This window comes from Dermochelys coriacea, chromosome 11, assembly GCF_009764565.3.
Source record: "Dermochelys coriacea isolate rDerCor1 chromosome 11, rDerCor1.pri.v4, whole genome shotgun sequence".
Taxonomy (NCBI): Eukaryota; Metazoa; Chordata; order Testudines; family Dermochelyidae; genus Dermochelys; species Dermochelys coriacea.
The window spans coordinates 10,513,896-10,541,756 of NC_050078.2; the positions used below are offsets into that span (position 1 = coordinate 10,513,896).

The window sequence follows — 27,861 nt, forward strand, 5'->3', positions numbered from 1 at the left end:
ATACAGATACAAACTATATATGTAGTTCCTGTATCCATAGAATATGAAGGAGGAAATTATGGATATTGGATGTCCTAAATCCCTAAGTGTCTGGGAAAATTTCAGCCTATATATGTGGTTTGTGGATCCACAATGCTATGGAGAGACTGTTTTGTACAGATCCAGTTGTTTGGAAATGGGCTGGAGATGTCCTGTCTCTCTGTAGGACATTTTAAAATTGAAATACCAAGTTACATTTGTCAAATACAATTAAAAGTTGGTTTGTTGATGCTCAGAGAGGTACTTGAGTGTAGAACCATGTTAGTAACCATGATTTTGCTTGTGACTAAATTTCAAGAAGTGGTGACCACCAGCAGCTCTCATCAAATCCAGTGAGGAATGCATTCAGATGTGACCTGCTGATGTTCAGCACCTCTGATCAGACTCCTGTAGATTTGTCAGACACACTGTCCCTTGTGCAATCTTCTGTACAATAGCGACACGTGAATTGCAAAGCAACTTTCAAATAACGGTCATTATTTTGTGGTAACTCTATTGGGAAAACAGTAGTCACTACATGGCAACTTGTATGAGCATTACCATGTTTCTATCCTGGAAACTTGGGAATTTACCACATGCCACTGTTGCATATAGGAAAGAGACTATATTGCTATCTGAAGGAGCTGTATTACCTGGAGTGTGTGTTTATGGAGAACATTTGGACTCAGCAAAGAGTGAATACATATTCTTACATTGTAAAAAGAAGAAAAAAGTTGATCCGTATGTGTATATTGGCTGTTACCAAAAAGGGGGAAAGATACAAGATTTGTGAGAATTGACTGATATGTGTATAGGGATTAGATGTTTTATCCTGTGGCTTTTGATATCCTATAAAGCTGTGAAAGCAGCAATTTATTAATAAATCTGCTATTTCTCGAGTCATTTTTTTAAACTTAAGAGAAAAACAAATGTTGACTAGTTTGTGTCAAACAATTGGTTTTAGATGCTGTTTTTGTCTGGTTTATTAGATTGGTTAGAATCTAAATATAATTCACTGTAATTGTTTGGCAGGTTAACCAGTACGTTGGTGTGAAAATGCCAGAAATTCACAACACCATTGATGGATGGATGTACACTGTGTATAGCTGGTGTGGTTAGAATTTTATGTTGAATATCATTGTGTTAAATTTTTTAAAGTACCAGCGTAATCTCTCGCTCTCTCACAAATGGCAATTACACATAATCACATAGGGCTAAGAGCTCACCCCATTAAAATGAATGGGAATTTTGCCATTATCTTCAATGGGTCCAGGATATAGCAGAATCATAGAAATGTTCCAGTCCAACCCCCTGCACTGGGGCAGGACCAAGTAAACCTAGACCATCCCTGACAGGTGTTTGTTGAACCTGTTCTCAAAAACCTCCAATGATGGGGACCAGAATCAAGGACTCTTGCTATCATAAAGAGAAAAACTCTGAAATTATAACAATACCCACACCACTCTGATCAATCTTATTTGTTTGTCTTTAGCAAGTTGATGCTATTATTGATGAGATGCTGGTTCACATTTTGGACAATGGTGGTCTCCCAGCATCCGTAAATCATGAGAAAGCCTCACTTAAGTTTGCTATGTTAGGAGGCGTAGAAATATCTGTTTTGATTCGTGAAGGAGTATTGCTGTTAGGTAACATCAGTGGAGGATATAGAGGCCACAGTGAAATCAGAAAACCTGTCAGTCTGCTTACAGCATTTACTCTTTGCATTTTAAGGCAGATGAAACAATAATAAATGAAGGGGAAAATTCATCTTTATTTGAAGTTTTAACACATAAAAGTAAATATTTGTGTAGATGTTCTGATTCCTGTTTATATCTTGGATCACTGCTATGTTTGTGACAGTACATTGACATAATTTTTTTCTGAATTCCATGATCCCACATCACTGCACACTTTTTTTTTTTTAAACTAGATTTACATACAGGTTCTAAGCAAAGTGAACACTACAGCTTAATACTCATTAAAAGGAAGCAACATTGCAGAAAATATCTGTAGCAAGATTGTGGCAGATATTGGTCCAGAAGAGATGGTGAATGGATGCGATGGCCAAAGTTTCCATAAGTGACTGGTGATATGGGGTGTCTCCATTTTTGGTAACCCAACTTGAGACCTCTTAAAGGGCCTGATTTTCAGAAAGCACTTGGCATTCTTTCCTGGAAGTCATTAAGGTGTCTCAAGATGGGCATCTGCAAATCAAAGCTCCCAAAACCAAATCACTTCTGAAAAGCTTGACTGATTTTTTTTTTTCATTTTGGACCTGGAAATAATTTATAAATACATAATTTATTGCATCAGTATTTCTTCCACACTCCCTGCACAGGTGTTGTATGTTCATAACACTTTAGGAAATATGATTGCTGGGTTAATTGTTAAAGCTTCCATTCGGCAGTCATCCTTGAGATATTTGTTTAGAAGACAGTAATTGACCTTGCATACAGGAGAGTAAACATAAATTTGTTTTGTCTTCCCTGTGTTCCTCACTTGCCTACTTTCACATACTTTCTTTATATTGCTTCAGTGGATTGTCACAGTAGATTAACAGATGAGTTGAAAGTGCGTTTGCTAGCATAAGTACCATAAAATCCTTCCTGATATGCCCTGTACATGCAAACTTTCTCCAGGATGCAGTAACATTCTTTGTGCTGGAATGATACTATACCAGTGTGACAAACACAGTAGTCAGATTTTACTTGCGTGATGCTGTTTTTTTCGAAATGTAGGAGTCAGAGTGTGTGACTTACTCTTTTCAGTAGACTCTCTTGGTTTTTACAGTGTTTAGCCATTGTTCACTCTAAGTGACTTCTCTACATCTATTTTTCACTATTCCATAATGAGTATTGGAATTTCATGGAGGACTTTCACCTGTTCTTATTCAGAGCGTTCCCCCTAGATTGTGGCATTCCCTCTAACCTTAGTTCCACCGTACATAAAAGTCAGAAGAAATGGTTTTCCTTTGTTGATGGTTCGTATGTAGAGGTGATGGGTAGTTTTGTTGTTAAAGCACAGGACTGGAAGTCAGGACTTGCTCTGACAAACTATAAGTTCTTGGGGAAATCACTTAACCTCTTTGTGCCTCAGTTTCCTCAGCTGTAAAATGGATATAATACCTCCCTACCCCCCTAAGGTGTTGTGATGCTGAACTTGCTGTTTGTAAGGAGTTTTGAGATCCTCTGATGGAAGGTACTAGCTCTAGAACTGCAAAATATTGTTTATATCAGGTGTTCCTATACATTCTTGAGGTTTTTATTAAAGTGACTCTTTATTGAGAACATAAGAGTCCGATACTGTGGAGTTACTGAACTCTCTTTGAAGTCATCAGGCATTGAGAGCACACAGCATTATGGGGATCAGATTCCCATATATGGCATGTAAGTGTATATTTCCATACATTTAGAACTGCCTCTGACAGGATGGGTAACCTTAGCAAAAGCAAACTGATCAGAAAAGATGGTGTACCATGAATCGATGATCTTGGAGAATGATGGGTGGGTGGGTGTCAGAGGGTGAGTGGGTCATCTGGTTTTAAAGCCACTCTTTCTTAAGGTATGTATCAGCAGTGCACCTATATTTCATAGGCTCTTCTACTGCAAAGTCACCTTTTAAGAGCTGCTTGTCATACTCATTGGTTATTTAACTGTCCTTTGAATTGGTTTTGAAATTCTGATTGCCCTTTGATATTATCCTCATTTGTTCTAATTGCCTGTGAACTTAATACAACTATCTTGGGTTTAAATCTGTGTCAAATGGATGGGTCAGGAAAGAGACACAGACATTTTAAGAATTAGAGAAGCTTCTTGAAAATTGATGAGTCATGTTGCAGGTGCTTACTGTGCCCTTGGCAAGAAGCATAGCGAGCTCTCTCATGTTGCAGGAATTTGCTTCGTGGGGCTTTATGTTCATATCATTAAATGGAAACCCAGCAAAATTTCACTAACAGCTCTCTGATTATCCCAAGCTCTTTAACTAACTGTACTTTCCTGTATGTTGCTTAGCCAAATGTAAAGCATCCCCTCTGAATTTGGCCCCTTGTCTCTGAGCAGGATTTTCACTGGTTTAAAATTCTGCTTGCCCTACAATGTTAGTCTTCAACTGTATATTTTAGAAACAAGTATAGGGGATGGAAATAATGGCTGTTAATAATGTGTAACCACTGGTTTTCTTTTTACATGTGAACATATAGAAACATAAGAGGGTATTTTTGTGTGTATGGGTATGGATTTGTAAACTATCCTCGGATTGTAAGACTGTTCAGTTTTACTGGAGTTTGTATGCATTTTACTTTTGCAAATTTTAAAATTGGTTTTTATTTTAGGGCAAATTCTACTTTTTTATGCAATAGTCTAATGTGATGTATTTTTATTTTTTTAAATAGTTTTTAAACCACTGTACACTTGTAAACATAACATAATTGCCACTTAATTTCTTTTAAAACCAGAATCTTACTGCTGAGGTGTGTTATTTTCCATACTGCTTGTTTGACATTAAAATGGTTACTCATGTTTGTTGCCAGTATTTTTCAGTAACTTGGAAAATGTAAATAAATATTAATGTCAGGTGTTATATCAACATTGAAAGATTTTCAAAGACATTGCTTTGAAAAGAATTTTAGTTTGATTAAACTAAGACCTTTTTGGGACTCTGATGGGTGCTCTACTCACCGCAGGGGGCACTCCCTACACAGCCAACGCTTTGCACTCTCTCTCTCTCCCTCCCTCCGCCTGCAGCCGCAGTCTCACTCCAGGATCTGGAGCATCTTCTTCATGACTCAGCCCTCTGGCCAGGTCACCGTGTGGTTTCTCCTTCTTGGGGGAAGATGTGTATCAAAGTCCCTGCTTACCAGCATTCTCAGGCAGTTTTCCATTCACTGACCCAGGTGCCACTCCCTCAGGGGCTGGTAGGGTAGCCCAAGCCTGCCCTCTACTCTGATTTCTGGCTCAGGGACCCTCTAAACAGCAGCCAAGGTGTGGTTCTTGTGCACAACGATGCTTTTCCCTGAGCCTTTTCCTCACCACCTGGCTCTTCCCACTCCTCTGGGTTTGCCAGCCTCTCAACTCCCTTCTTCCAGGGAAGGACTGCAGACTACCTCCCTGCAGCATCCTCTGCTTCTAATTTCCTGTCTTTATATAAGTCCTGCCTGTTCCCTCACAGTTGAGCCTTCTTCTAATTAGCTTCCTCCAGTTTGTTTCCCCCATTTGCAACCTAACTGGCTAGATTGATCCTACTTGGCCTAATTCAGTCCCCTCAAGGCCAGTGTGGGGAGGATGCCCCATCAGAGGGACTGATCTCAAAGCAATAGAAAGTTGTCTGTTAACCTCAGTGGGCTTTGGATCAAGCACTACGTGGATAGCAAACACTAATATAATACACTACTTCTAGTATATATTGGTATTGTATTACAGTAATATCCATAGGCCACACTAAGAACCAAGGCCCTATAGCGATAGGCACTGTTGAGATAGTGCTCTGTGGAACTAGATAAGTCCTGTTTATTGCTTGGAAGACTGTATAACCTAAAACAAAGATGCTGTTTTAGTTCAGAAGAGGAGGGAGATTGGTGAGAATTATTGATGAGGAGAAAAAAGAATGAAGAATTTGAAGGAGTGTGTGTGTGTGTGTTTGGCAGATGACAGTGAGAGTGTTGTAGACGTTGGGTTATAGGCAATCCATTTCCTTGTGGATGCTTGATAACAGTATAGGCCTCTTAGCTAATAAAATCATGGAATTACACATTGATAGAGCTGCTTACCAGTTAGTATTGTGTTGATTTTTTTTTCAGTATAAGGTCATGTGTCAATAGAATTGTTTTTTACTTAATACAGTTTTGCTCACCCAAAAATCTCAAAAGCACTACCTGTGAGGAAGACTGGTCTTGTAGCTGAAACACTGGCTTAGGACTCAGGAGGTATGAGTTAAGTTCCTGGTTCTGCCATGGACTCTGTGTGTGACTTGGAGGGGTCATTTAATCTCAGCTCTCCAGCTATAAAATGGGGATGATGACACCTCCTTTCTCCCATCCTTTGTTTTGTCTATTTAGGTTGTATGTTTTTGGGAGCGGGCAAAGGCTGTTTCTTATTATGTGCATGCATAGGACCCAGAATCTCCTTACAAACATAACACTGGATGCTTCCCTCTTGGGATAGGGAACACATTTTTCCTCACACAGCCCAAGGCAAATGGCCACAACACAAGCCGCTTGCCCATCAATCTGCAGGAGCTAAGGACAGTCAGAAATGCTTGCTTCCACTTTCTTTCCCAATCAGTCAAGATCATGACAGACAACATAGCTTGCATGGATTATATCAATCACCAGGAGAAGCACATTCCTCCTCACTCTACACCAAAATGGTAAAGCTCTGGAATGGCTGGATAGCCAAGCAGATAATCATTTTGGCTTCTTACCTCCCAGGTATACAAAACACCATGGCAGACTATCTCGGCAGACATTTCTCCCTAAATCACAAATGTAAATTGACTTTGCAAATCCTCAACAAAATGTTCATAGCTTAGGGGTTTCCAAGGGTTGCCCTTTTTGCCACTGCAGCCAACACAAGGTGCAGAAAATTCTGTTCCAAAGAAGGACTCGATCCCCAATCCCTAGCAGACACCTTTCTCATTACATGGACAAAGGATCTTTTTAAGTGTATCCATCAACTCCATTGCTTATAAAGGTTCTAAACAAGATCAAGCAGGACCAAGTCAGGGTCATTTTGATTGCACCAACTTGGCCAAGAAAAGTTTGGTTTCCTTTACCTCATCATTTTCACCTCTGATCCTCTGTGGCAGCTCCCAATCAGTTCTCAACTGTTGTCTCAGAATGCGTGTTGAACACTTCACCCGAATCTGAACATTCTACAACTCCAAGAATTGCTCTTCAGTGGTTCTCTGGACAAGAGGCATCTTGTTCACTGGGAGAACATGTGATGTTAAATAGCAGGAAGGAATCTACAATATTTGCTTTTCTCCAGAAGCGGAGAAGATATCTTTAGTGTAACCACCCTCATCTTTCACCTGTACAGTCATCTCTTTCACAATCTGTTGGAATTGAAAACATCAGGTCTCGAGTTCCATCAAGGTTTATTTAGTGTCAATTAACAGCTTTCCACTCACCAGTAGAAGGTTTCTCAATTTTTGCACATCTGACCACAGTGAGGTTCCTAAAGGTCTTACACATCTTTTCCCACAAATTAGCAATCCTAGTCCACTTTGGGATCTCAACCTTTTTCTTAATCGTCTCATGGAACAGCATTTTGAGCCACTACATGCTCATTGTTATATTTATCTATGAAATTTATCTTTTTGGTGGCCATCACTTCTGCTCAGAGGGTTCTGAGGGGCTCTAATAGCAGGTCCTCAATTTAATGTGTTCTCCAAGGAGAAGGTGTGACCCCCATCCACATTTTTTACCTGAAATTCCTTCTGAATTTCATATTTACCAGACTTTTCTCCTTCCAGTTTTCTTTCCTTAAGCTGCATCGGTCTACACAGGAAGCTACTGCCTTCCATATACTAAGTCCAAGTAAAAGGCCAACACCCTCTTAACACTGACTCAGACCATTCAAGAAATCCCTTACATCTGTTGTTTCTATTCCAGATAGGTCTAGGGGAATCCACTATTTCCACACAGAGACTCTCTAAATCAGGAGTGGGCAAACATTTTGGCCTGAGGGCCATATCTAGGTATGGAAATTGTATGGCAAGCCATGAATGCTCACAAAATTGGGGGTTGGGGTGCGGGCTCCGGCTGGGGATGCAGGAGGGTGCTCCAGGTTGGGAGGGGTCAGGGCTGGGGCATGGGTGCAGCTCAAGTAGCTCCCAGAAGCAGCGGCATGTCCCTCTTCTGGCTCCTATGTGCCTGGCAGTTCTGCACACTGCCCCATCCGCAGGCACCGCCCCTGCAGCTCCCATTGGCTGCTATACCCAGCCAATGGGAACTGTGGGGGTGGCCCTTGGGCAGGGGCAGCATGCAAAGCCCCTGGCTGCTCCTACTCGTAGGAGCCAGAGGGAGGACATGCTGCTGCTTCCAGAAGCTGCATGGAGTGGGGCAAGTCCCAGACCCCGCTCTCTGGTGGGAGCTCGAGGGCCAGATTAAAATGTCCAGAGGGCTGGAAGTGGCCCTCTGGCTGTAGTTTGCCCACCCCTGCTCTAAATGGATGTCTGGATGTGTTACTTGTTATGATTTGGCAAATGCTCAACCTCCCCTATGAGCGGCTGCCCATTCTATATCACGGTCTACAGCTATAGCCATACTCAAAGATGTTTAAGTTGCTGAGATCTGCACAGCTGCGCCATGGACTTCAGTGCATACTTTTCTCAGCCATTATGCTTTGGTTCATGCTGCTAGACTGGATGTTGCTGTACGCAATGCAGGTCTCTCTTCCGTGCTGGATTCTGTTCCGAACTTCCTGCTTCCTTAAGAGGGTTGCTCTGTGCTATTTTCAGGACCTTCAAATGCTCAGACTTCCCCGTGACATCAGCAGACTTCTCTCTTTTAGATGATGTTCTGCTCTCAAATCCATAGCAAAACATATCTGAACACGTTGCAACCATGAACTTTTGCTAAAACGTGGCCCTGAATGTCCAAAGGGGAAACACAAAAGTATGCATTATGTTATGATTCCTTCAGAAAGCTGCCAAGAACAGTAAGGTCTCCACTGCCAAAGAGGGATAATTGAATGAAGTCATTCTTGGATAACAACTACTATAAGTGCAACAGTGTGTATTAATCCTTAAGGAACCAAATTAAATGATCTACACTTTGTCTATGAAAATCATGCTAAAGCCTGAAACTACACAGCAGCTGTCACACTGGTTTGATGGGAATTTGTCGCTTACCTTGATGGTACATATTGGTGGCAGCCATACTACTCCAGGAACTATTGCTGCTCTGGAGCCCCCTGCTGGAATGGATGGGTCTGAGCTGTATCATCTTCCTGCTGCATCTGCATGGTTCCTTCAGCTGGAAAAGCTATTCCAATAAACTCAGAGCTGTGGAGGGTGCAGAAAGTCACCCTGAGGGCTCTATTTTGTATTGCATTCCTTTTGTCATAACTGTGAGTGAAGCAGCAGCCCAGCTGCACCAAGGACAGACTTACCCCTAAAATGGGTCCAATCCCCTCCCCAAATGCTTAATTCTAGCCAATACACTGGCCTCCTGCAAATCAGAGATTACTAATGGACATGGAAGCAGGTATCTGATTAGCACCTTCAAACTGTAGAAATCTGTTGTGACATTTAAAAACAGTTTTGCAACACTTTGTGACAGCAGGATAAGTGGTGGTTACATTTTTCAGAGCTGAACAGTTGGAGGAGAAAGTCAATGGTATACTTGAAAAGCTATTCCAGTGAGAAAGGGGCTCATCCCAGCAGGATCCAGATCACTAGGCCAGAAACATCTACTGAAATCATTTTCCAAAGACCAAAAGCTTTGTGCCCAGCACAAAAATTAAACAAAGAGCAGAAAGAGACTAACAGTCAATATATCAATCATACACTGTGTCTGTAAACTGGGTTCAAAAATATTCTCAAACTGCAATGTTTAAGGACCTGTAATTGCTCCAAAGTGTATCTTGGTCAGATAGATGAGGCATCAGCATATTTTTGTTTTCAGTATAACCCCACAGTGTAAGAATGGACGGGCCAGAAGAGAAAATAAAGCACCAGGACTCAGATATTGTGCTGTTAGGTATGGGAGAAAAACAGTGGGTGGATTAGATAGTTATAGCTATTCCTTTAACAGGGACACAAAGAACATTGCACTCCAGCACTATTCCACTGGCTGCTGTATTTGTTCAACAAGCGACTTGTCATTGCTAATGGATGTGTAGGTCCAATAGCTATTTGTTGATGTTGCCCCCTCAGCCATCTCCAGTTAGGCAAGTAATGTCCCAGACAGTAGGTCCTCGATTCTGCAAGGGGCTGAGCACTTTGGCCCTGCTCCAGCAAAGGACTTAACCAAAGCTGGCCTACTCAGGGTGCTTAAAGTTAAGCATGTGTTTAAGTGCTTTGCTGGAATAGGGCCAGAACACTCAGTATATTGCAGGCTCGAGCCCTTGCAGCTCTGTGCCAGCTCAGACTCGCTTACCTGGCCTGTGTTTGTAAGCCAATATTCAGATTTAGAGTGCCCCTAAACAAACTTACCCATATGCATGAGGTATTTTTACTAATTTTTTTAATATTACTTTTTTTTTTAAACTAATGCATATTGTTGTGAAGTGCAGTGAAGTTGAGTGAGAAGAACCTGCACTGTGGAACAAAGTGAGCCTGTTACTTTAATGACTCAAATTAGTAGCTAGAAAAACAATATGCTATGCATAGATTTTTAGTTTCTGACTTGAGAAGTCACTACGCAGAAGGGTCTTGATTCAAAACAAAACCATTTAGAAGCGCTTATGCAAATTCAAGTGTAGGAATAACAGAAAAAAAAATCTGATTCCCACCAAGTTTATTTTTACTGATAATGTACCTCTCAATTACTTTTTAATGCTCTGCGTTTGAAAAGAAATTCTTGTACATACACTTGAGCATCTGAAAACACCCAAAAGATAGCTTATGATTTACTAGGGATAAGGTATTCCGTACGCAGGTGTAGCATGTTTCAGGTTGTTAGCAATCCAATCTACTTTTTATGACAGTATGGTGTCATTTTCAATATAAAACTACAATATAAGTCTTCAGCTGTCTTGCAACATAAACCTAAATGTTTCTGTCTCTGTCACTTTCTGCAGTTTTTATTTTGATTAATAAGTGGGATGAGAGCACTAACATTCTCCAGTAAGAGGCTCTGATCATCCTTCAGTCAAAAATGTGCCCATTTTTATAATTTTTCAGTGTGATATGCAACAGTTGCGAAGGAGCTGTAATACAATCTCAGTTCAAGTGGGAACTGTGCAGCTGAAAGGCTCAGCACGTTGATTATATCTTTGCCTCATTGGAGCAAGCTAATATACTTGATGCAATTTAAAAAAAAAAACAAAAAACCAAACCTGTGTCCTTGGGACACCAGTTATGTGTTTCTCTGGACAAAGCAGAGGTGCTACAGGAGCCAGGGAGCAGAGAGTAGGCTCATGCCGCAAAAATTACACCTGGATTTGTATTTCAAACTCACCGGCATTCAGAGTCATTCGATTCAAAGCTTTAGTTCGGCCCATTTGACGCCTTATTCTGAAATAAGATTTGTGAGTCAGATGCACCTAAAGTGTGGGAGAGCGGCAGGAGTGGTTTTGGTGTTTAATTTTATTCTGGAATGCTGAACAAAATGAGATTTGTTTAGATGGAGTTTTGCATTGTGTAGCTGAATTTAATTTTATACCTAGTAACCTTTTGTAGTCATCCAGGCTAAAATTGTGATAAATACAATTCTGTGTCATGGTTCAGGCAATAAGGGGATTGTGGTCAGCAAGGAATTAGATATTTACACATATTCCAAGTTATAAACCTGGCCCAATTGGTCAGTTGCACTCTGGGATGTGTTTTGTCAGGAGGTTACCTGTCAAATCTTCAGAGGCATCATGTTACATCTTTTTGAGGGGAAATGACTCAGAAGCGCTCCAGATGGTTCTGTTTTATTTCTGAATTACTCTTTACATTGTACAATATATAAAAATACAGAGTACCCCCAAAAAATTCACAGTGTCTAAAGGCAGTGATTACAGTTTAGGTCACCTTTATTTACTAATAGTACCATCATGTTCAATTGCATAGGAAGGGTGATGTGCCTTCACACTAAGAGTCCACTAATACTTGCCAAATTTTCCTTTTTGGGGGTAAATATACTGTTTTCTACTAACAATTTCTTGTGTATCAAAGATCCAGTATTGCCTCTGTCACTCCCTCCTCACCCCTGCTTAAGTCCTAGCTAACGTACTTACCCTCTGTGACAAAGGTTGTTTCTGATTAATTCGCTCATCTTTTCAAAATACACACATATATTCAGATATTAGAGATGAGTTGCATGTAGATGGAACCCAGAAGATCATGCAGCAGGGTGGCTTTTTACTCCAATGTTTTGCCATATTTCTCCTAAAAGCCCTTTTGCTTCAGTTATTAGACACACTGACCTCCCCCTCCTGCTGTGGCCTGTATGTTACACAGCGTCCCCATTCCACTGAGGTTTCAGTTTAACACAGGAATAGTGATATTGCGATGCAGCATCATTTTTATTTCAAAACTATTTATACTAGGAATTCCAGCAAGCTCAGTTCTGTCTTTTTAGCATGTAACCATTCATGCTGTCAGGCCTAATGTGTTTGGAAAAAATAAATACCGGATAGGACTGGGATGAGGAATCAAGTTCTAGAAGCAAACTCAGCACTGGTGAGAATAGGTCTTCTGCAGCTGGGAACCAGAACTGCAGCTAAAACTTCAAGAAAGGCTCTACCTTACCATGTTCTGGCCCTGAGAATTAAGATACCGGATTCTCCATGAGGGCTTGCTTTTGTTAGTTTCCTTGTACAGCTTTGAAGGCTTTAGTGCTATGGATAGCATTCAACTTGGTCAATGCTTATCTGACCCAAACCTGACCTCAGAATTGTTTGAGGTTTGCTCTGAACTGAGGGATTCTCCTATACAAGGCTGTTCCCATTTGAGAATTCACTAAGCTAGCAAATAAACCCCTTCAGGTAGGGCCAAATCCTGCAAAACCACTGCTCATATGGGCATAGTCCTTACTCTACACCCATTTAAATCAATATTCTCATCACTCCAGTGGGTGTTGGAGCATGCTTGATATTCAGGGAGTCCCATTGATGTCCCTGGGCAAAGGCAAATCTAAAAGGCAAGCTGGGGATTACAAAGGTGCCCAAAAGCATTAGCTAAATCTTTTCCTATCGCTCTGTCAGACCCACTTGAAAATCGCAACCTAGGAGGTGGCAGGATCAAGCTCTTAAGTTGTATGACAACAACAGTCTGTGTGGAAATAGTTATTAAATTCTTATGCTGCCACTCAACTACTTGGAAAACAATGGCAAAGTTCTTCAACATGCAAGTGAAAATTTCTTCCAGAGCCAGTTTGACATTTTTACTTTCCATTTGTTTCTCTAACCTGCTACTTTGTTTGCACAATTAGTCTCTACTTGTAGTTAAATTCAAGAGTGATACACACGGCTGCCTCAGGCTGATTAGTCATCCATTGAGTGGTTACAAAAATTGTTTACTTAGTTATTCTTAGCCAGAATGTTTTGTAGAGAATGGGCATTTGTAACTACAACAAAGTTATAAAAAGTTTAGTTATAAAATGTATTTTGCTAAATCTAATTAAAAGAACATAGGGTTTCTTAATCCTTATTTTCAGTCTTTCCCTATGGAATTTGAACACTAGCACTGCCTTTCTAAGTCTAAATTTTCTCTGTAGGCATTTGAATGGATGGAGACAGAGTGTGTGTATATATTATAAATATATACCATAGCTATCTACTGATAGCTATGCACACTATTAAATTTGTTACATAAACTTTAAATTTACATTTTATATGTATAAAAAATCAGACATTTGGTACAAAGAATACACTGATCTGTGTGGACAGCAATTTCGTCTTCCCATGGGCTTATTTTATCTTATCACATCTGGCATTTAATGGACTCCATTCCCACTCTTTACTTTGATTTCAATACAACTTCTATTTCATTTTCTCAAAATAAAGCATTAAGAACAGCAATCATTACACCATACACATTCTTTTCTGGTATTTGTACATTTCACATGTTTAAGAAAAGTGAGTGGCTCATATTTACAAACATTCACAAGTGCATCTTTAGAACAGCGCCCCTTTCTCCAGGTATTTTACTTTTGGGGGTCTTGTCTATAGGAGGCAGTTGCAAGTTATAAAGGGGTAGCATGTTTATAATTGGCATCTCAATCCAGTGAAGTGCAACAGCAGTTTTAAAATGGGGCACGGTTCATTCCATATATGCAACCTTTAGAGCAAGAGAATAGTGCATCACTTCATAGGGAGGTGGAAAAAGAACGACCTTGTTAAACCCTACACCCTACACATTTGGGTGCAAGACACTTACTGCTTTCAAAATGCTGTACAGCTGAATCCTATGCCAAAATATTTGCAGCGAACTAAGGTTGCAAGGTCAACCCAATTTCTTGCTAAATAACTGATCAGCATTTTGTTTTTCTCTAAAAGTTAAAAAAAAAAAAAAAAGCCAAAGCGGCTGTTAGAAACCTTTGGTGCTACAGCAATTCTATTTCCAGCACACTGCATACTTTTAGATGACCTTAAGAATGGGAAACTTAAGCAGTTTAACATCAGGCTGCAGAAGCAATTCAATCGCCTATGGACATTACAGATCTGATGATCTGCTTCCAATTTACCTGCTAGAACCAAACAAAAACAAGAGAATATCATTGTATATCCAAATGCATCCGATGAAGTGAGCTGTAGCTCACGAAAGCTTATGCTCAAATAAATTTGTTAGTCTCTAAGGTGCCACAAGTAATCCTTTTCTTTTTGCGAATACAGACTAACACGGCTGCTACTCTGAAACCTGTCATTGTATATTGTGTCATTAACCTGGGCCGCACTGGAGAGCTCAGAAGGAATACAACCCTCACATCACATTAACAGTGCTCCTCAAGAACTGCACTCTCACACAAACATTAATTGAGTAATAGAGTTCAGAATTTCTCCTCCCCCTGCTTCTACTTTCTGCTCAAATGGAGGGCACAGATTCTCACTGTGATTGCTAATTTCATGAAGCCATTCAGATGGCTAATAAGAATGACTCTGAAATGTCTTGATGAAAATATAACCTACCCCATTGCCCACATACACTATAAAATATGCACATATTGAGCACAATGGAAGCAGTGATCTTGCTCACTGGATTTGAAAAACTAAATAATTTCAGCTGTTACATAACTTTTGGGGGGGGGGAATAGAAATGTTTGAGCTACAAAAAAAAGAAAGAAAATTAAAATAACTGCAAGGTTTAACTCACTTGCTCGCAACTCTAAGAATTGCAGCTGTAATCCTGCCAAATAAACAATAACAGTATAACTCTCCAACAAAGGGAACCACCTGAAATGGAAGCTTAGAAATGACTTTAGTTTGTAATGTCTACAGTGATCTTGGGCACGAATAGTTTCTTTAGAACTGCTGACATGAGAAATGTGCAACAGTTTTCAATCGGGGGCTCTGCACCAGTCCTGTAACTTTAGTGTGGGATTTTCCATAGCCCTAAGGGAATTAGGTATCTAACTCCCACTGAAAATCAATGGGGCTTTTGTGACCAGGGCCTGCCTCTTTTGATCTAGCTGAATAAGTGGAAGAAACTAGTACAACCAAACTCTTAGGGCCAGAATCTGCTTTCGGTCATACCACTGTATAAATCCAGAGTAATTTTATTTAAATGGGGTTTCTCCCAATTTACACTGGTGTAACTGGAAGGAGAACCTGGATCAGCCTGCTAAACTGGTACAGTTGCCAGAAAAGGTTGGGAGTCATTGAGCTAATCTAAGACCCTCAATGATGAAATTTTATAATAAATCTCCTTACAGCTATACATCACTAGCATACGTTAGGGTTCAACTAGTTTAGAAACGGAAGGTTAATTTGTTCTCCTGCTTTTGTTCCTACACCGTAAGACCAGGTTACAGAGGCCACCTCTGCTCTGCCTCACTCTTAGGAGAGCTGTACATTTTGAGTCATGAGCAGCAAAGCCTCTTCTCAGCTCCAATTTACCACCTCTATGGATGGATATGTGTGCAATGACCAGCTACAGCTCAGCCCCACTTTCCAAACAATTGTCCGTGAAGTGACAGCAATGAGAAACTAGCTGAGTGCTGGCTTACAGTGAAATCTGTTGTATGTAACCAATAGAACCCAAACTGCTTCAAACACATCCCAGTCAATGACTGAAAATAGACATGGCAATTGCTACAGTAAGATGCATACAAAGAATTCAAATTCTGGAACTACTTGGAGCTCCTGAGTGTTTAGGTTTGTACTCATCTCATGCTCAGTATTGTGGCATTCTAAAAGTCGTAGCATCAGGAGTTCATTATAAATAGTTAGAAACATTCAATAGTAACAGTGTCAAACTTGCTCACGTTGCTAACACATTTGATGGAACTGTCCATTTAGCACTGCCAATACTATTTGGCCAAAACAAAACCTAATCTCAGACATACATCTGGTTTCTGCAACAGTCTAATACAGTTCTGCTGGACACAGGCACACACATACACAAAATTATATTTCAAGGCTGGATATAATGTTTAATAACACTACAGTCCCAATTTACTTTAATAACTGTAGCAAGATTTTTTGTTTGTTTGTTTCTAGCTGAGAAATCTAAAGGAATATTGGCAAACAATGCACATTATTCAGCTGTATAATTATTTGATGGAGCACTGACTGGAAGACACTGAAGAATGTGCAACAGACTTTCTGCATCATGGTATGCTATGAATACATTCCTTAGAAAAATACCGTGCCAAAAATTCAGAATGTTTTACTCTTTGAAAAATAAGTGAACTAAAAAAATAATAATAAAATAAGAATTAGCCCCAAGCTTAGTGATTTCACAAGAGGAAGGTCGGGCCATCAGTCATCACTTCTTGCAGATATGAACAGAATCAAAGTTGGAGGGGAAAAAAGTAAATGTCATTTCAAAGAAAGCTCACGGCTCATGTACAGCACTCCTCACATTTTTTCCAGTGCTATGCACATCTTTGTTCTGCAACCACAGTCCACATCTCATTCGTCCAACATTTACTTCACTTAACATCTCATTGCCTGTATCATTTTCTTTTAATTAAGACTGGAAATATTCTGAAATGCTTCTTTGGGTAGAGGACATTGTGTGTTTTCTTTCCCCAGTTGAACTGGATGTTACCAAAGAAGACTGTGGAGGCTATTTCTTGCAATGTGAAAGGAATCTTCTGGTGATGCTGGAGACACCACTATAAACCTAAAACTTTGTTCTAGTTTCTCGCATGATGAAATCCCTGGCAGCTCGTCTTGTGAACGAAGTGTCATTCAATGTACCGCCATTGTCGAGTCACTGTACAATCAGCCATTGCTCTAAGGAGCTATCTGTAAGGTTTCTTAGAACACACTGGTGTAGCATGGTGGAAACCTAACACAGCATGCAATCAGCTCCTCTGCAATTCAGGCCTCAGACAGAAATACTGATCATCCGGCCACGAATATTTGCAGTAGTAAGTGTCATTTCCAGCCAAATATCCACAAAAGTTTTTGCAGAATGGTCCATGATCCATAAGCATTCTGTCCACTTAAGGAGATGTGCTGTTTACAAGTAATACAGTTAACCCCCCCCCCCAAAAAAGGCCCTACTTGTACAATATTTACATCTAGAGACCGGGCCAATATTTGGTCCATAAACTCAGTTTAAAAAACAATTCATATAGGAAATGATCCAGTCCTTAGACAGTCTGTCCATCATCAGCTGTTGGTAAAGGTCCTTCCAGGGGAGGCCTCAGGCCTGTAGTCATATTTATTCAATGTACTGGGATAATAGGTTGTAGCGTACACGTTGGTTTGCTGCAAGGGGTAGAAGTTGGTCCTTTCATCAGGTATTAAGTTGTTCTTGTTAAGCGTCTGTAAAAAGAAATTACATAGACATATATAAATGCTTTGAAAATGCTCTTTCTTATCTTCAGATCTTTCTTTCTCTCAGATTCCTTCTCCAGCATGGTCTCCATTCTGGGCCACTGGCACCTTCCCTCCATCTGGGAGGATAAGATGGGTGTGTACCATACATGGCTCTCTCTTTCTGTGGAGTCAGTCAGTGGGTGGACCCACAGCTCTTGCCATTTCTGCATTGATGGATCTGTGCTCAGCCATTACTAGAGCCAGAATCCAGAGTCTTCTGCAGAGACCCAGATTCTCCTAGTAGATGGCATGATGTCTGATCATCATTGTCACACAACCATGCTGGGCCTAAACAGGACTGAGTGGTGAACTGTACACTCAATCTATTCCCTTCCAAAGTGTTCATTGTACAGCCACCAACTCCCTGTCATAGCAGTTACCAAAATGGCACTTCTTTTCTCTTTCGAAGAGCAGGTGCACATTTACCTGATCTCCATCTCCATTGGTAGATATCCAGGTTTGGACCCCCCGATATTAAGTGTGTCACTTCTGTCAGCTACAGTATAAGTAACAAGTCATGGTCACTTTTTGAAAAACTAAAATGACTCAAGAAATTCTACAACGAAGTAACAAGTGTTGTCAATAGCAGCAGAAAAATGAGAAATTCAAAATGTATCTTTTACCACTAGAATTTAGAAACGAGGCAGGGGCTTTTCCTCCCCCTTCTTTGCCTTATCATGGAATCACTTATATTCATGCCATGAGAAATTGTTTCCCCCCCCCTTGTAAAATCCATTGACATGCCAGATGTTTCCAGCTCAAAGGGATAAAGTCCCGTTTTGGAGGATGAGACACCTCTCAGAAAATTTATCGTTTTCCTTGCTGTCAATGTCATTTCAATCACATAATCCATTTTGCTTTTGAACCATGATCATGGCAGGCTTTTATTTTTAAATAACTGCATGCCTCAGTCTCTCATGTGAGCACCCTAATCTGCTGTTATGCTACAACAAGGAATTCATCCCTTGTTCTAAGGCAACAAAAGGTGTATGTTTCACTTACACCCTTAAAACAGGTTCACACTGTTTCCAAAAAGGGTGCAGATACCTATGATTGGCTAGTTCAAGCTTCTTGCCATCTGGAGTAGAGAATGTCACCCATTTGAAAGGCAGCATGGACCTGAGGACTGAATATAGGCTTTGGAGTCTGGAACTCCTGAGTTCTAATGCTGGCTCTGCTACTGACTAATTGTGTGACCTTGGGCAAATTACATCACCTGTTTCCATATGCGTTAATAATGTTTGCTAACCTACCTCCCAGAAGTGATGTGATGATTAACTGGCTAATGCTCACCAAGTGCTAAGGGCCCAATACTTCCACTCACTCAACCTGAGAAGTACCCTACTCATGCATATAGTCCTAGGTACTTCAGAGGGATCTTCAAGTGAGTAAAGGTAACAGCATCAGGCAGAACTCCTACTTTAGATGTGCAAATGCTGGCCAACAAGGAGTGAGAATTCCTTCTGCCCTTAGAAATAAAAGGAAGATGTGATAGGAAGTGCTCCCAATCAGCCAAAGAAATATCAAAATAATAAAGGGAGCAGTTTGTTGGTTAGAGCTCAGGGCTGGTCATCAGGGAATTTGAGTTTAACTTTCTGGCTCTGACACATTCTATGTGTCCTTGGGAAATCTCTGCGATTCAGACAACCCATCTGTAATATGAAGATAAAAATACTTACCCAGCTTGGTCAAACAGTTGAGATCCCTGGGTAAAAGGCACATTATATGTGCAAAGTTTTATTATTAAGGAGCTCTTCCAAGGCAAATGAACTTAGTTATTCATGCATACCGTACATAAGGATTGTTATTTCCTAGCCAGTGTGATTTAGCTCCGTATACTAACACACACACACACACACTACATGCCAGTGCCTTCCACGGAGGAGTATGGAGCGTCGTACCACTAGTGTCCTCATTCACCAAGAGAGCACAAAACACCACCAGATCCACTCAACTGCACAGTAATGGCACAAGTGGAAATTTTCAGAAGCATAAATGAGGGCAATAGGAACAAGTGACTGAGGAAATCGCCTCCGACATGGTCAAGTCTTATGATGCTCAGGGAAATCTCATGGGCTGCACAATGTGGAAAGCAGAGAGCTGTCAGCATATGGATGTGAGAGAGCAGGTGCATCTCAACTGGGATGCTCTCAGGAGGTCACAGCAGTTGTGGATTAGCTGAGTCTCCACTTGGGATTTCACGAAGTGTTAAGGGTAGAGATGAGTCCAGATCAAAACCCCAGATCTAAACATGCCTGAAGTTTGGTGATGATCAAATCCTGGTCAGGCCCACCTGTAGCTAAAAATGAAAAATCACAGACCTCTATTCCTTGGGCTCTTAGCTGGAATGACTAAATTTCAGGATATCCTGCAACACTTTAAATCTAGTCACTGAAAGCAAGCGTTGCATTTAATTAACATTTGCATTTTCTCTCTTTTTTGCCTTTACTTTCCTGTAACACTTAATTAAAAAACAACCCCATAACTGTTTCTTTGTTCTTTGATGGAGAGTCTCATATGTTTGGGAAATACCTTATGAAAATGCTTTAAGGGATTTATAATGCAATTAGCTGCACAGAATATGTCTCTGGCGATATTAGGCAGAACAAGCCCTAAATCAGTATGATCAATGTATAGCACCTTAACGTTTTCCAGCACAAACATATTATTGGTCATATTTTAATGAATAGATGGTTAGGCTCCCAGGCACTAGAAATTGGTTGATATTTTTGCCAGAGGGGAAATTAGGCAGCAGCGAATTTTAGAAATCTACAAACCCAGAAGGGGATTGCAATTAAATTTCCATGGTAGCCTCACTTGTATTATTAAGAGTTTTAACCCTGGCTGCTTTCCTTTCTCCCTATGCAGAGATGATAGGCAGGTGACAAACCGTCCCTCTGAAGACTTTCCTTTAGGTACGACATGGGTTGCGCCATCAAGGCAGGCCATGGCTCAGACGCTGGACCGCAGTCATCCCCAGTGTGCTGAACTCAATGGAGTTACACCCGGGGCGCATTTGGCCTACTCTGAACATACAGGGGTCTCTAGCACGGTTTGTTGATTCTGAGACAGCAAAATCAAGAGCACTCATTGCCACAGCGCTAGCTCCCACCACAAAACCAACTGCAGAGAGCACCAGAATCCAGCAACAAGCTCCATAATCTCGGCCCTGTTCATGCAGTGGTCAGCAGCTCAGTGCCCAAGAAGTGGTTGCTGACAGCACTATGCTTGTGCAGTTCTCTTCGAAGAGACACTTGCTGTCTGTCTTTCTAGGTACTTATATGGACCTCATCATCATAGAGTCTCATCTTGCTAATCCAGTGCAGCACATGCCACCCTCCCCACAGCTCTCAGAGAAGATACAGAGAAAAGAGACTTGCCTCTCTGTGCCAATGTAGATTGCCCCTATGGTAGATTTTATATTGTCTAGTTTAAAAGGCTAAAGCAATGGCATTCCCATCACTTGGCAGCCTAATAGATCTTATTGTCTAATAGAACCAACAGATCTTTTCCTGATATTCAGTTTATATTTTCCCTTTCTTAATTTTATCCCATCTCTCACATAGCACTAATTATTGCCTCTTCCTCCTTGGTGTTTAGAACCTCTCCTGGCATTTATCTGTGAGCAGGAGGGATGTGGCTATATGCATTTTCCCCATCCCTTTATGTTTAAAAGTCTTAAGTATGTAATTCCCCTTTTCCTAGTGTTGAAATATCACTTGGCATATAATGCCTGGGCAATACACAGCTGTATCTGAGAACCTTCCTAAACACAGCTGGGAAAGGGGTTCAGGCTCTCTCACAGCCCCATCCTGCCCTGAGGAGAAGGCTTCTTACTGCAGTTTTAGAGGAGAGGCAACAGACGAATTACTACAAGACTTTAGCAGCACTCAGAATCTATGGTGATAAAAATGCCTATAAGCTAGATTTAGACAGAAAGATAGAAAATTGTTTCACTCAGGAGCAAACAGGAACTCAAACCACATTGATCAAATATCTGCTACCTGCTTCCTCCATCCTCGAGATCAGCGATATCAGCAAGCCAAGTTATATTTGCCAGCCTATCCATCAGGAGCCTCCATCCAAGAATCTTTTAGCAGATGGCTTGCCAGCAATTTATGCTAATCTGACCAAGGGCATGCACCAGCATTTAAAGTTCTTCCTTTAAAAGAGTTTTTATTATATTATATTGGCATATGAATAAAACACAAGACAGACTCTTCTGTCCTAGGAATATTAATTTGTCACATAGGGACGTTTTTAGAAAAGTGAAGAAAGAGATCACTGTGAGATGGTTTGAGATAAGTGCAGCATTTTGACATACTATCACCATCAGCAAATTTTAAAAAAATGTCCTGACAATGCTACTGTTTACCTGGGGCTAGCAGAACACTGAATAGCCCAATATGTACAGAAATGTATAAGCAATGTATAGTTGTCATTACAATAATTTTAAAAGCATATGGCTACCAAAAATGCCTTCCATATATTGTCATAACCTCTGAAATTTACATACAATATATGTATGGATATATGTATGGATATTTTCCATATGGATGGAACATTATGTATGCGCATATGTGTGTGCGTGTATTATTTAACATGCACACACAGTTCCATCCCATCCAAGATAAAGTTCCAATAAAGCAAAGTGTAAGTATTTTTAAATGTGACTGGCATCATGATATATTTGTTCACTAGATCTTTTTCATCATTACTAGTGATATTTTTAGGCGAAGTAAAACATTCAGACTTTCTAATTACTAACCTCCTGTGCTATAAGCCTTACCCCTAGGCCAAAAAATTCTGCCTGGCAGATATTTCAGTCTTTCCGTTTTACATTTGGCAGATATTTTTAGTTAGGTGACCCGTTTAGAACACCTCACTCATCATTTGTGATTAACCCCTAATCGCATTTTAATCTCGTCCTGGATTAAGAGATTTTATACCATGATGCATATCCTTCCAACTGTAGTTTCCCCCAAAAGATCCCTCTAAAATGCTATGACTGCACTTCCCCCGCTCTTGCAGTTTTGTATATAATGTAAGATCTCTTTCTACCACTAAAAAAAATCAGTCCTAAACCTCAAATTGGATGGAAAGGAACACAAGAAGCCAGCCAGCCAATCAGTGCTGTAGCCTCTCCATACACTTTTAAGCTTTGACATGCATTGTGCAGTGGATTTAGGCAATAGCCCAGAACTGGTGTCTACATATCAAAGTAACTAGACTGTTTTATGGATAGGCAGCACTAATTAGACTACTCCACTCAGTCACAGTAGGAACCCACAATGCCCAAATTGGGACCATATGCAAGTAGAGCTTGATATCCTACTTCCGCCGTAATCAAGGGCATGACATTAGACCTTTACAGAATAAAACAAGTGGTTCCCATTTTCCCTACTAGCAGTATCCAATATCCTGCAGTAACAGTGATCTGGGAGAGCAAGCTGGACACTCCTTTTTTCTATGGGGAAAGAGGGAGGGAGAAGGGAATGATATAATCAAATCAAAATGTAATTATATAATGGATAGAAAAAAAAAAATAAAGCATCCCAGATCCAACCTTTTGTCTTTTTTGTGTTCTTCATGGGGCTCATGTTTTCCTCAGAGTAAAATCAAATTGGGTGAAATGCTTTTTCCATACAGATGGTTTATGTTTTATGGAGCTAGCCATGCCCTTCTCAGGAGAGGAAATTACTCTGTGTCACGACAACATAAAATAGATAAGGATTACTGAAATGGACTCAGATTATGAAGAATTCCCTGCAGAATGCACTTTTCTGGAGTGGTGCACGGTGGCAATCTCAGCACTATGACTAACCAGAAAATTGGGGAACAATTAGCACAACAATTACATTAAAAATAAGCACATGACTAAAATCAAACCTCTTGGCATTTACTAGCACTAACAAAACAAAGGAAACACAGCCTACTCCCGCCCACCAACTGGCTGCTGCAACGGTATCATGCCTCTCATGCTATACATTATAACCACTCCTGAAAATACAGACAAATGCTGGAAAAGGCTTCAGAATCCCATAGATTTATTAGCCACAAGCTGTAAAAAGATTCAGAGCCTCTGGTATCTCTTCTTTCAAGTCTTCCTTAGAAGCTCACCTCCCGGATTGTGCAAAGACATTTATATCTGCTAAACCGTATGCCCTGTGGGTGAAATCCTAGCCCCACTGCAGTCGCTGGCACAACTTCCATTGTGAACGAGGCACATACTTACAGCTAGACTTGTGTTTAAGTATCTTTCTGAATTGGGACCCAAGAGTCTGATCCAAAGGTGACTGAGGTCAATGGGAGTCTTTCCACCGACATCAGCAGGTGCTGGATCAGACCCTAAGTAATTTGTCCACCTCATACTCATAGTGATCTCAGACTCACCAGTATTTGTTACTCTTCTCTGGATGATTATCATTGGTTACTTGTTTCCTGTAGCACTCACAATATGCTAGGCACTATACAGACACAAAGGAAGCCCCAAGCAACCTACACCCCAAAATTCCCTCCTGTTTGTCAGTATGGAGATGTTTGGAGTGGGACACAAAATTCCAGCTGTAGTCTCAACAGTGCTGTGGAGATATACACTATCTGCTCCCTGCTCTGTGATGTCTCTGTGCAGAATTCCTCTATTCACCTAGCTATCGCCTATTGGAAAGGTGAGCAGATGCAAGCACCCCTCCTGCCAGCATAGGTAGTATCTATACGGAAGAGCTACCATGGTGCAGCTGCAGCTGTAGTGTTTCAAGCGTAGATTAAGTCTTACATCCATGTAGCTACACTGGCACAAATAACCTTAATATATATATACTGCATCAGTGCAACTTCCCCTGGTAATTTTCGGGGTAAGTCACCTGGGACGGTGCGAGTCCCACATCACACCAGCACAGTGCATTTAGACTGGGAGTTGCACAAAGACAGCTACCCCAGCACATACAAAAATATTACAGTATAGACAGGGTCTAATTTGCCAGCCAATACTTCCCTTAGGTCTCTGATAGCCTTCCTGCTTTTCAAGGCCATCCTGTGATGCTGGCAGACCAGGTGCCAGCTCTTGCCAAGGCTTTAGGCCTCAGCTGAGCACTGACAAATTCATTGCTGGGAACCAGTCTGTTTCACCTGTATATCAGGATGGCTAAGATGGGTATTGGACTTACCACAAAGTGTTTAGCGTTTAGATTTTATGAAACGCTGGTAAGTTGCTGCAGGCATTAATCTCACATATATCTTTATCACATGCTATGAGTTAGTATTTAAGTTTTTGTTTTGTAACTGTAAAAAATGCTTGCTCTTAAATTGTGAACTCAGTCAGGAGGGATGTCTCCTTCCCAACAAGAAGTCCTATCTAAATGAAATGGACCACTGTGGAACATTACGATCCAGACTTTGTTAATTGCCCCCTCACACTCATAAAGAGTCTACATGCAAAAGGGCTTGTCACATCAGCTTGAATTCTGGAAGTAGGAAATAAAAACAGCTGACAAGAAAATGTGTCATCTCTTTTGCTCTTTGGACTCCGAAAGGGCTGGAGGCGGCTCCAAAACAGAAGCAGAGATCCCCAGGGTGAACCTGGGTTAGCTCTAAAAGACATTCAGAGCTGACATATTACTACAGCTCTGTCACCTTTTGAAACCATACGCACTAATTCATTTGCGTATCTATATATGCCTACCTTAACTTTGTAAATAACGCTCTCATTTTTTTCATAGTTAATAAACCCTTAGATAATTTACAATAGGATTGGCTACAAGCATTGTCTTTGGTGTGAGTATTTATTTACTTGGGGTAAGTATCTGGTCTCTGGGGCTGGGAGTAACCTAAATATTTTGTGATCTTTGCTGCATAGCTACCATCTATCACTATGTCGTTTGTCTGGGGGGAAGATAGACTGGAATGTTTGTGACTCCATTGTAAGGCTGTTATAGTGCTTCAGAAGTTCACATTTGTTATTGGGTTAGTGAAATCTAATTACAGATCATACAACCGGTTTGGGGGGTCTGCCCTGCTTCTTGACAGTCTGCCTTGAGGTTGGCATTCACGGTCGCCACTCCCGACAGCGTGACACCTCCCTCCCACTACATACCTGCCTTTTGAGAACCTTCCACACAATTGCTTTGGCTTTTCCCCCATGCTAAATCTCACCTATTTCCTTTCTACACTTATGAACTCTCCAGATCCTTTCCCATGAGTTTTCTATCCCGGCTGGTGTTTAACACACCTTCCAATTTACTGTCTTCTAATAATTTCATTAACATGCTGTTTGCAATGAAGATGTCGAAGGAAACCAGGCTTCACCGATCCTTACTACGCCCCACAAGACACTTCCCCACAATATGGATAATTGTCATTAATCATTGCTAAGGCTACAATTTAATCACAGGTATTTTTAGTAAAAGTCATGAACAGGTCACAGGCAAGAAACAAAAATCATGGGCTGTGACCTATCCATGACTTGTACCATAAATACCCCTTATTGAACCTGGAGGGGAGGGGTGCATGCGGTCAGGGTGGGGAGCCCGCGGCACCAGCTGCCATGGGGGGAGGGAGCCCCAGAGGCCCATGGCACCAACTGCAGGGAGAGCCCCACTGCCGGGGTGGGAGCCCATGGCTGCTCTTGCCACCACCAGGTGTTAAACCCCGAGGCCAGCCACCACTCCAGCCATCCCGGGACTGCTGCTGGGAGCCACTGAGCTGTGGCTGCTCCAGCCACCCCCGGGACTGCTGCTCAGGTGGTCCCTAGGGCCAGCTGCATTGGCTGGTGCTTAGGCAGTCCCCAGGGCCGCCCAAGCAGCTGGCTGCAGAGCCCCTCCAGTGGCTGTCCCCGGGGCCGCCTGAGTAGCTATCTCTGGAGCCAGCTGCTTGGGTGACACTGGGGTCAGCAACACTGGCCACTGCAGATGTCGCGGAATCCGTGACTTCTGCAACCTCCGTGACAGACACGGAGCCCTAATCACTGCCCACCATTTATAATCCATCAGCCAATTTTCAGGCTCAGCGGCAAATCCAAGCCAAGTCAATCTGAATCCAAATGCCAAATCTGATTTCATGCAACCTTGTACCAAATGCTTTACTAAAGTATATGAGTGAGTGGAGTACACCCGATTTCTAACAGATGGGGATCCAGCCCTAGATATCTGACATGAGCATTCCCTTCATCCCCTACCCTTGGAAGGCAAAGAAGTGATGATGTTTGATTTCTCTCTGTATGCAGAGGGGGTCCCAGTTCAGCTGTCAGTTCCACCCAAGTATCCTTCACTTCAACGTATGTGATACTGCAGCTCAAAAATTAATTCAGCTCGCCCTGCATATAACGTCGACACAGACTGGCTTCAATGCATTTGCACAGGCATAACTGAAAGCACAATATGGCCCATTCCAGCTATTGCTCCTAGTTTCATTTTCCACTGTGGCCCCGATTCAGCCAAGCACTCAAGTCCTAATGGTTTAATGGGGATGGATTGCAGTTAAGGATGTGCTTAAATAGTCTTTGGAATAGGGGCCTATGTGCCTCCAGATTTCTCCTCTTCACACCAAATCAAGCTGGCTTTACTCATGTGGAATTAATGCGGCTACTCCTGTGACTGAAGTGACCCAGATTTGGGGGTTTAATAGCTATTCAGTTAAGTAAGGACTGGAGCTCTCTCTTCCCTTGTATTTAATGCTTGGTACTATATATGTGCATTTCACTGCACTGGGGTATTGCCTCAGTTTTCATGAATTTTCATAAATAAATACTAGTAGTTGGGGCTGTTCATTAGCTAATTCTCACAGATTCCAGGATACATTCCATCCAGACCTGTTGATTTGTACAGTTTCAGTTTTCCCCTTTATTCTCAAACTTAGTGATGGGATCCAGTGAGGATGCTTAGGCAAAGCAACTTTAGAGATGGCTTAATGAGGATTCCGCTTGTATACAAGCACCTCCGGGCAGGGTAGAGCCAGCATTGTTAACTCGATGCCAAACCCACTCTGTATAGGGGATGTGACTGAGGGGAGGAGGTGGTGTAGATGGAGTGTTGCTGCACTCCATCAATCCAGACTGCTGGAGCAACCAATGCATTTTAGAGCAGCCCTGAGGCTGCTCTCAACTGCTCCTCTGGACAAGTTTGCACTTTGGCAGGGTCCCTTCCTCGAGCTGCTCCAAGGTGCCAAACCACTATCCCCTAATTCTTAGAATTGATAGTTCATTATTTAC

At 41.4% G+C, this 27,861-nt stretch overlaps 1 protein-coding gene across 5 annotated transcripts in view; it reads right to left on the reverse strand.

The window, feature by feature from the left end:
• Positions 1–16,236: 16,236 nt before the first annotated feature.
• The window catches only part of SEMA5B (semaphorin 5B), a 376,386-nt gene continuing 364,761 nt past the window's right edge, over positions 16,237–27,861 (reverse strand). For 4 of the 5 annotated variants that reach the window (XM_038422653.2, XM_043504940.1, XM_038422657.2 and 1 more), the window contains one exon: positions 16,237–17,603. In XM_038422653.2, coding sequence (XP_038278581.1) covers positions 17,448–17,603 — 156 coding nt within the window. In that variant the 3' untranslated portion in view covers positions 16,237–17,447. Of the gene's footprint in view, positions 17,604–18,083; positions 18,154–27,861 lie in introns of all 5 variants that reach the window. The other variant, XM_043504941.1, reaches the window with a different exon arrangement.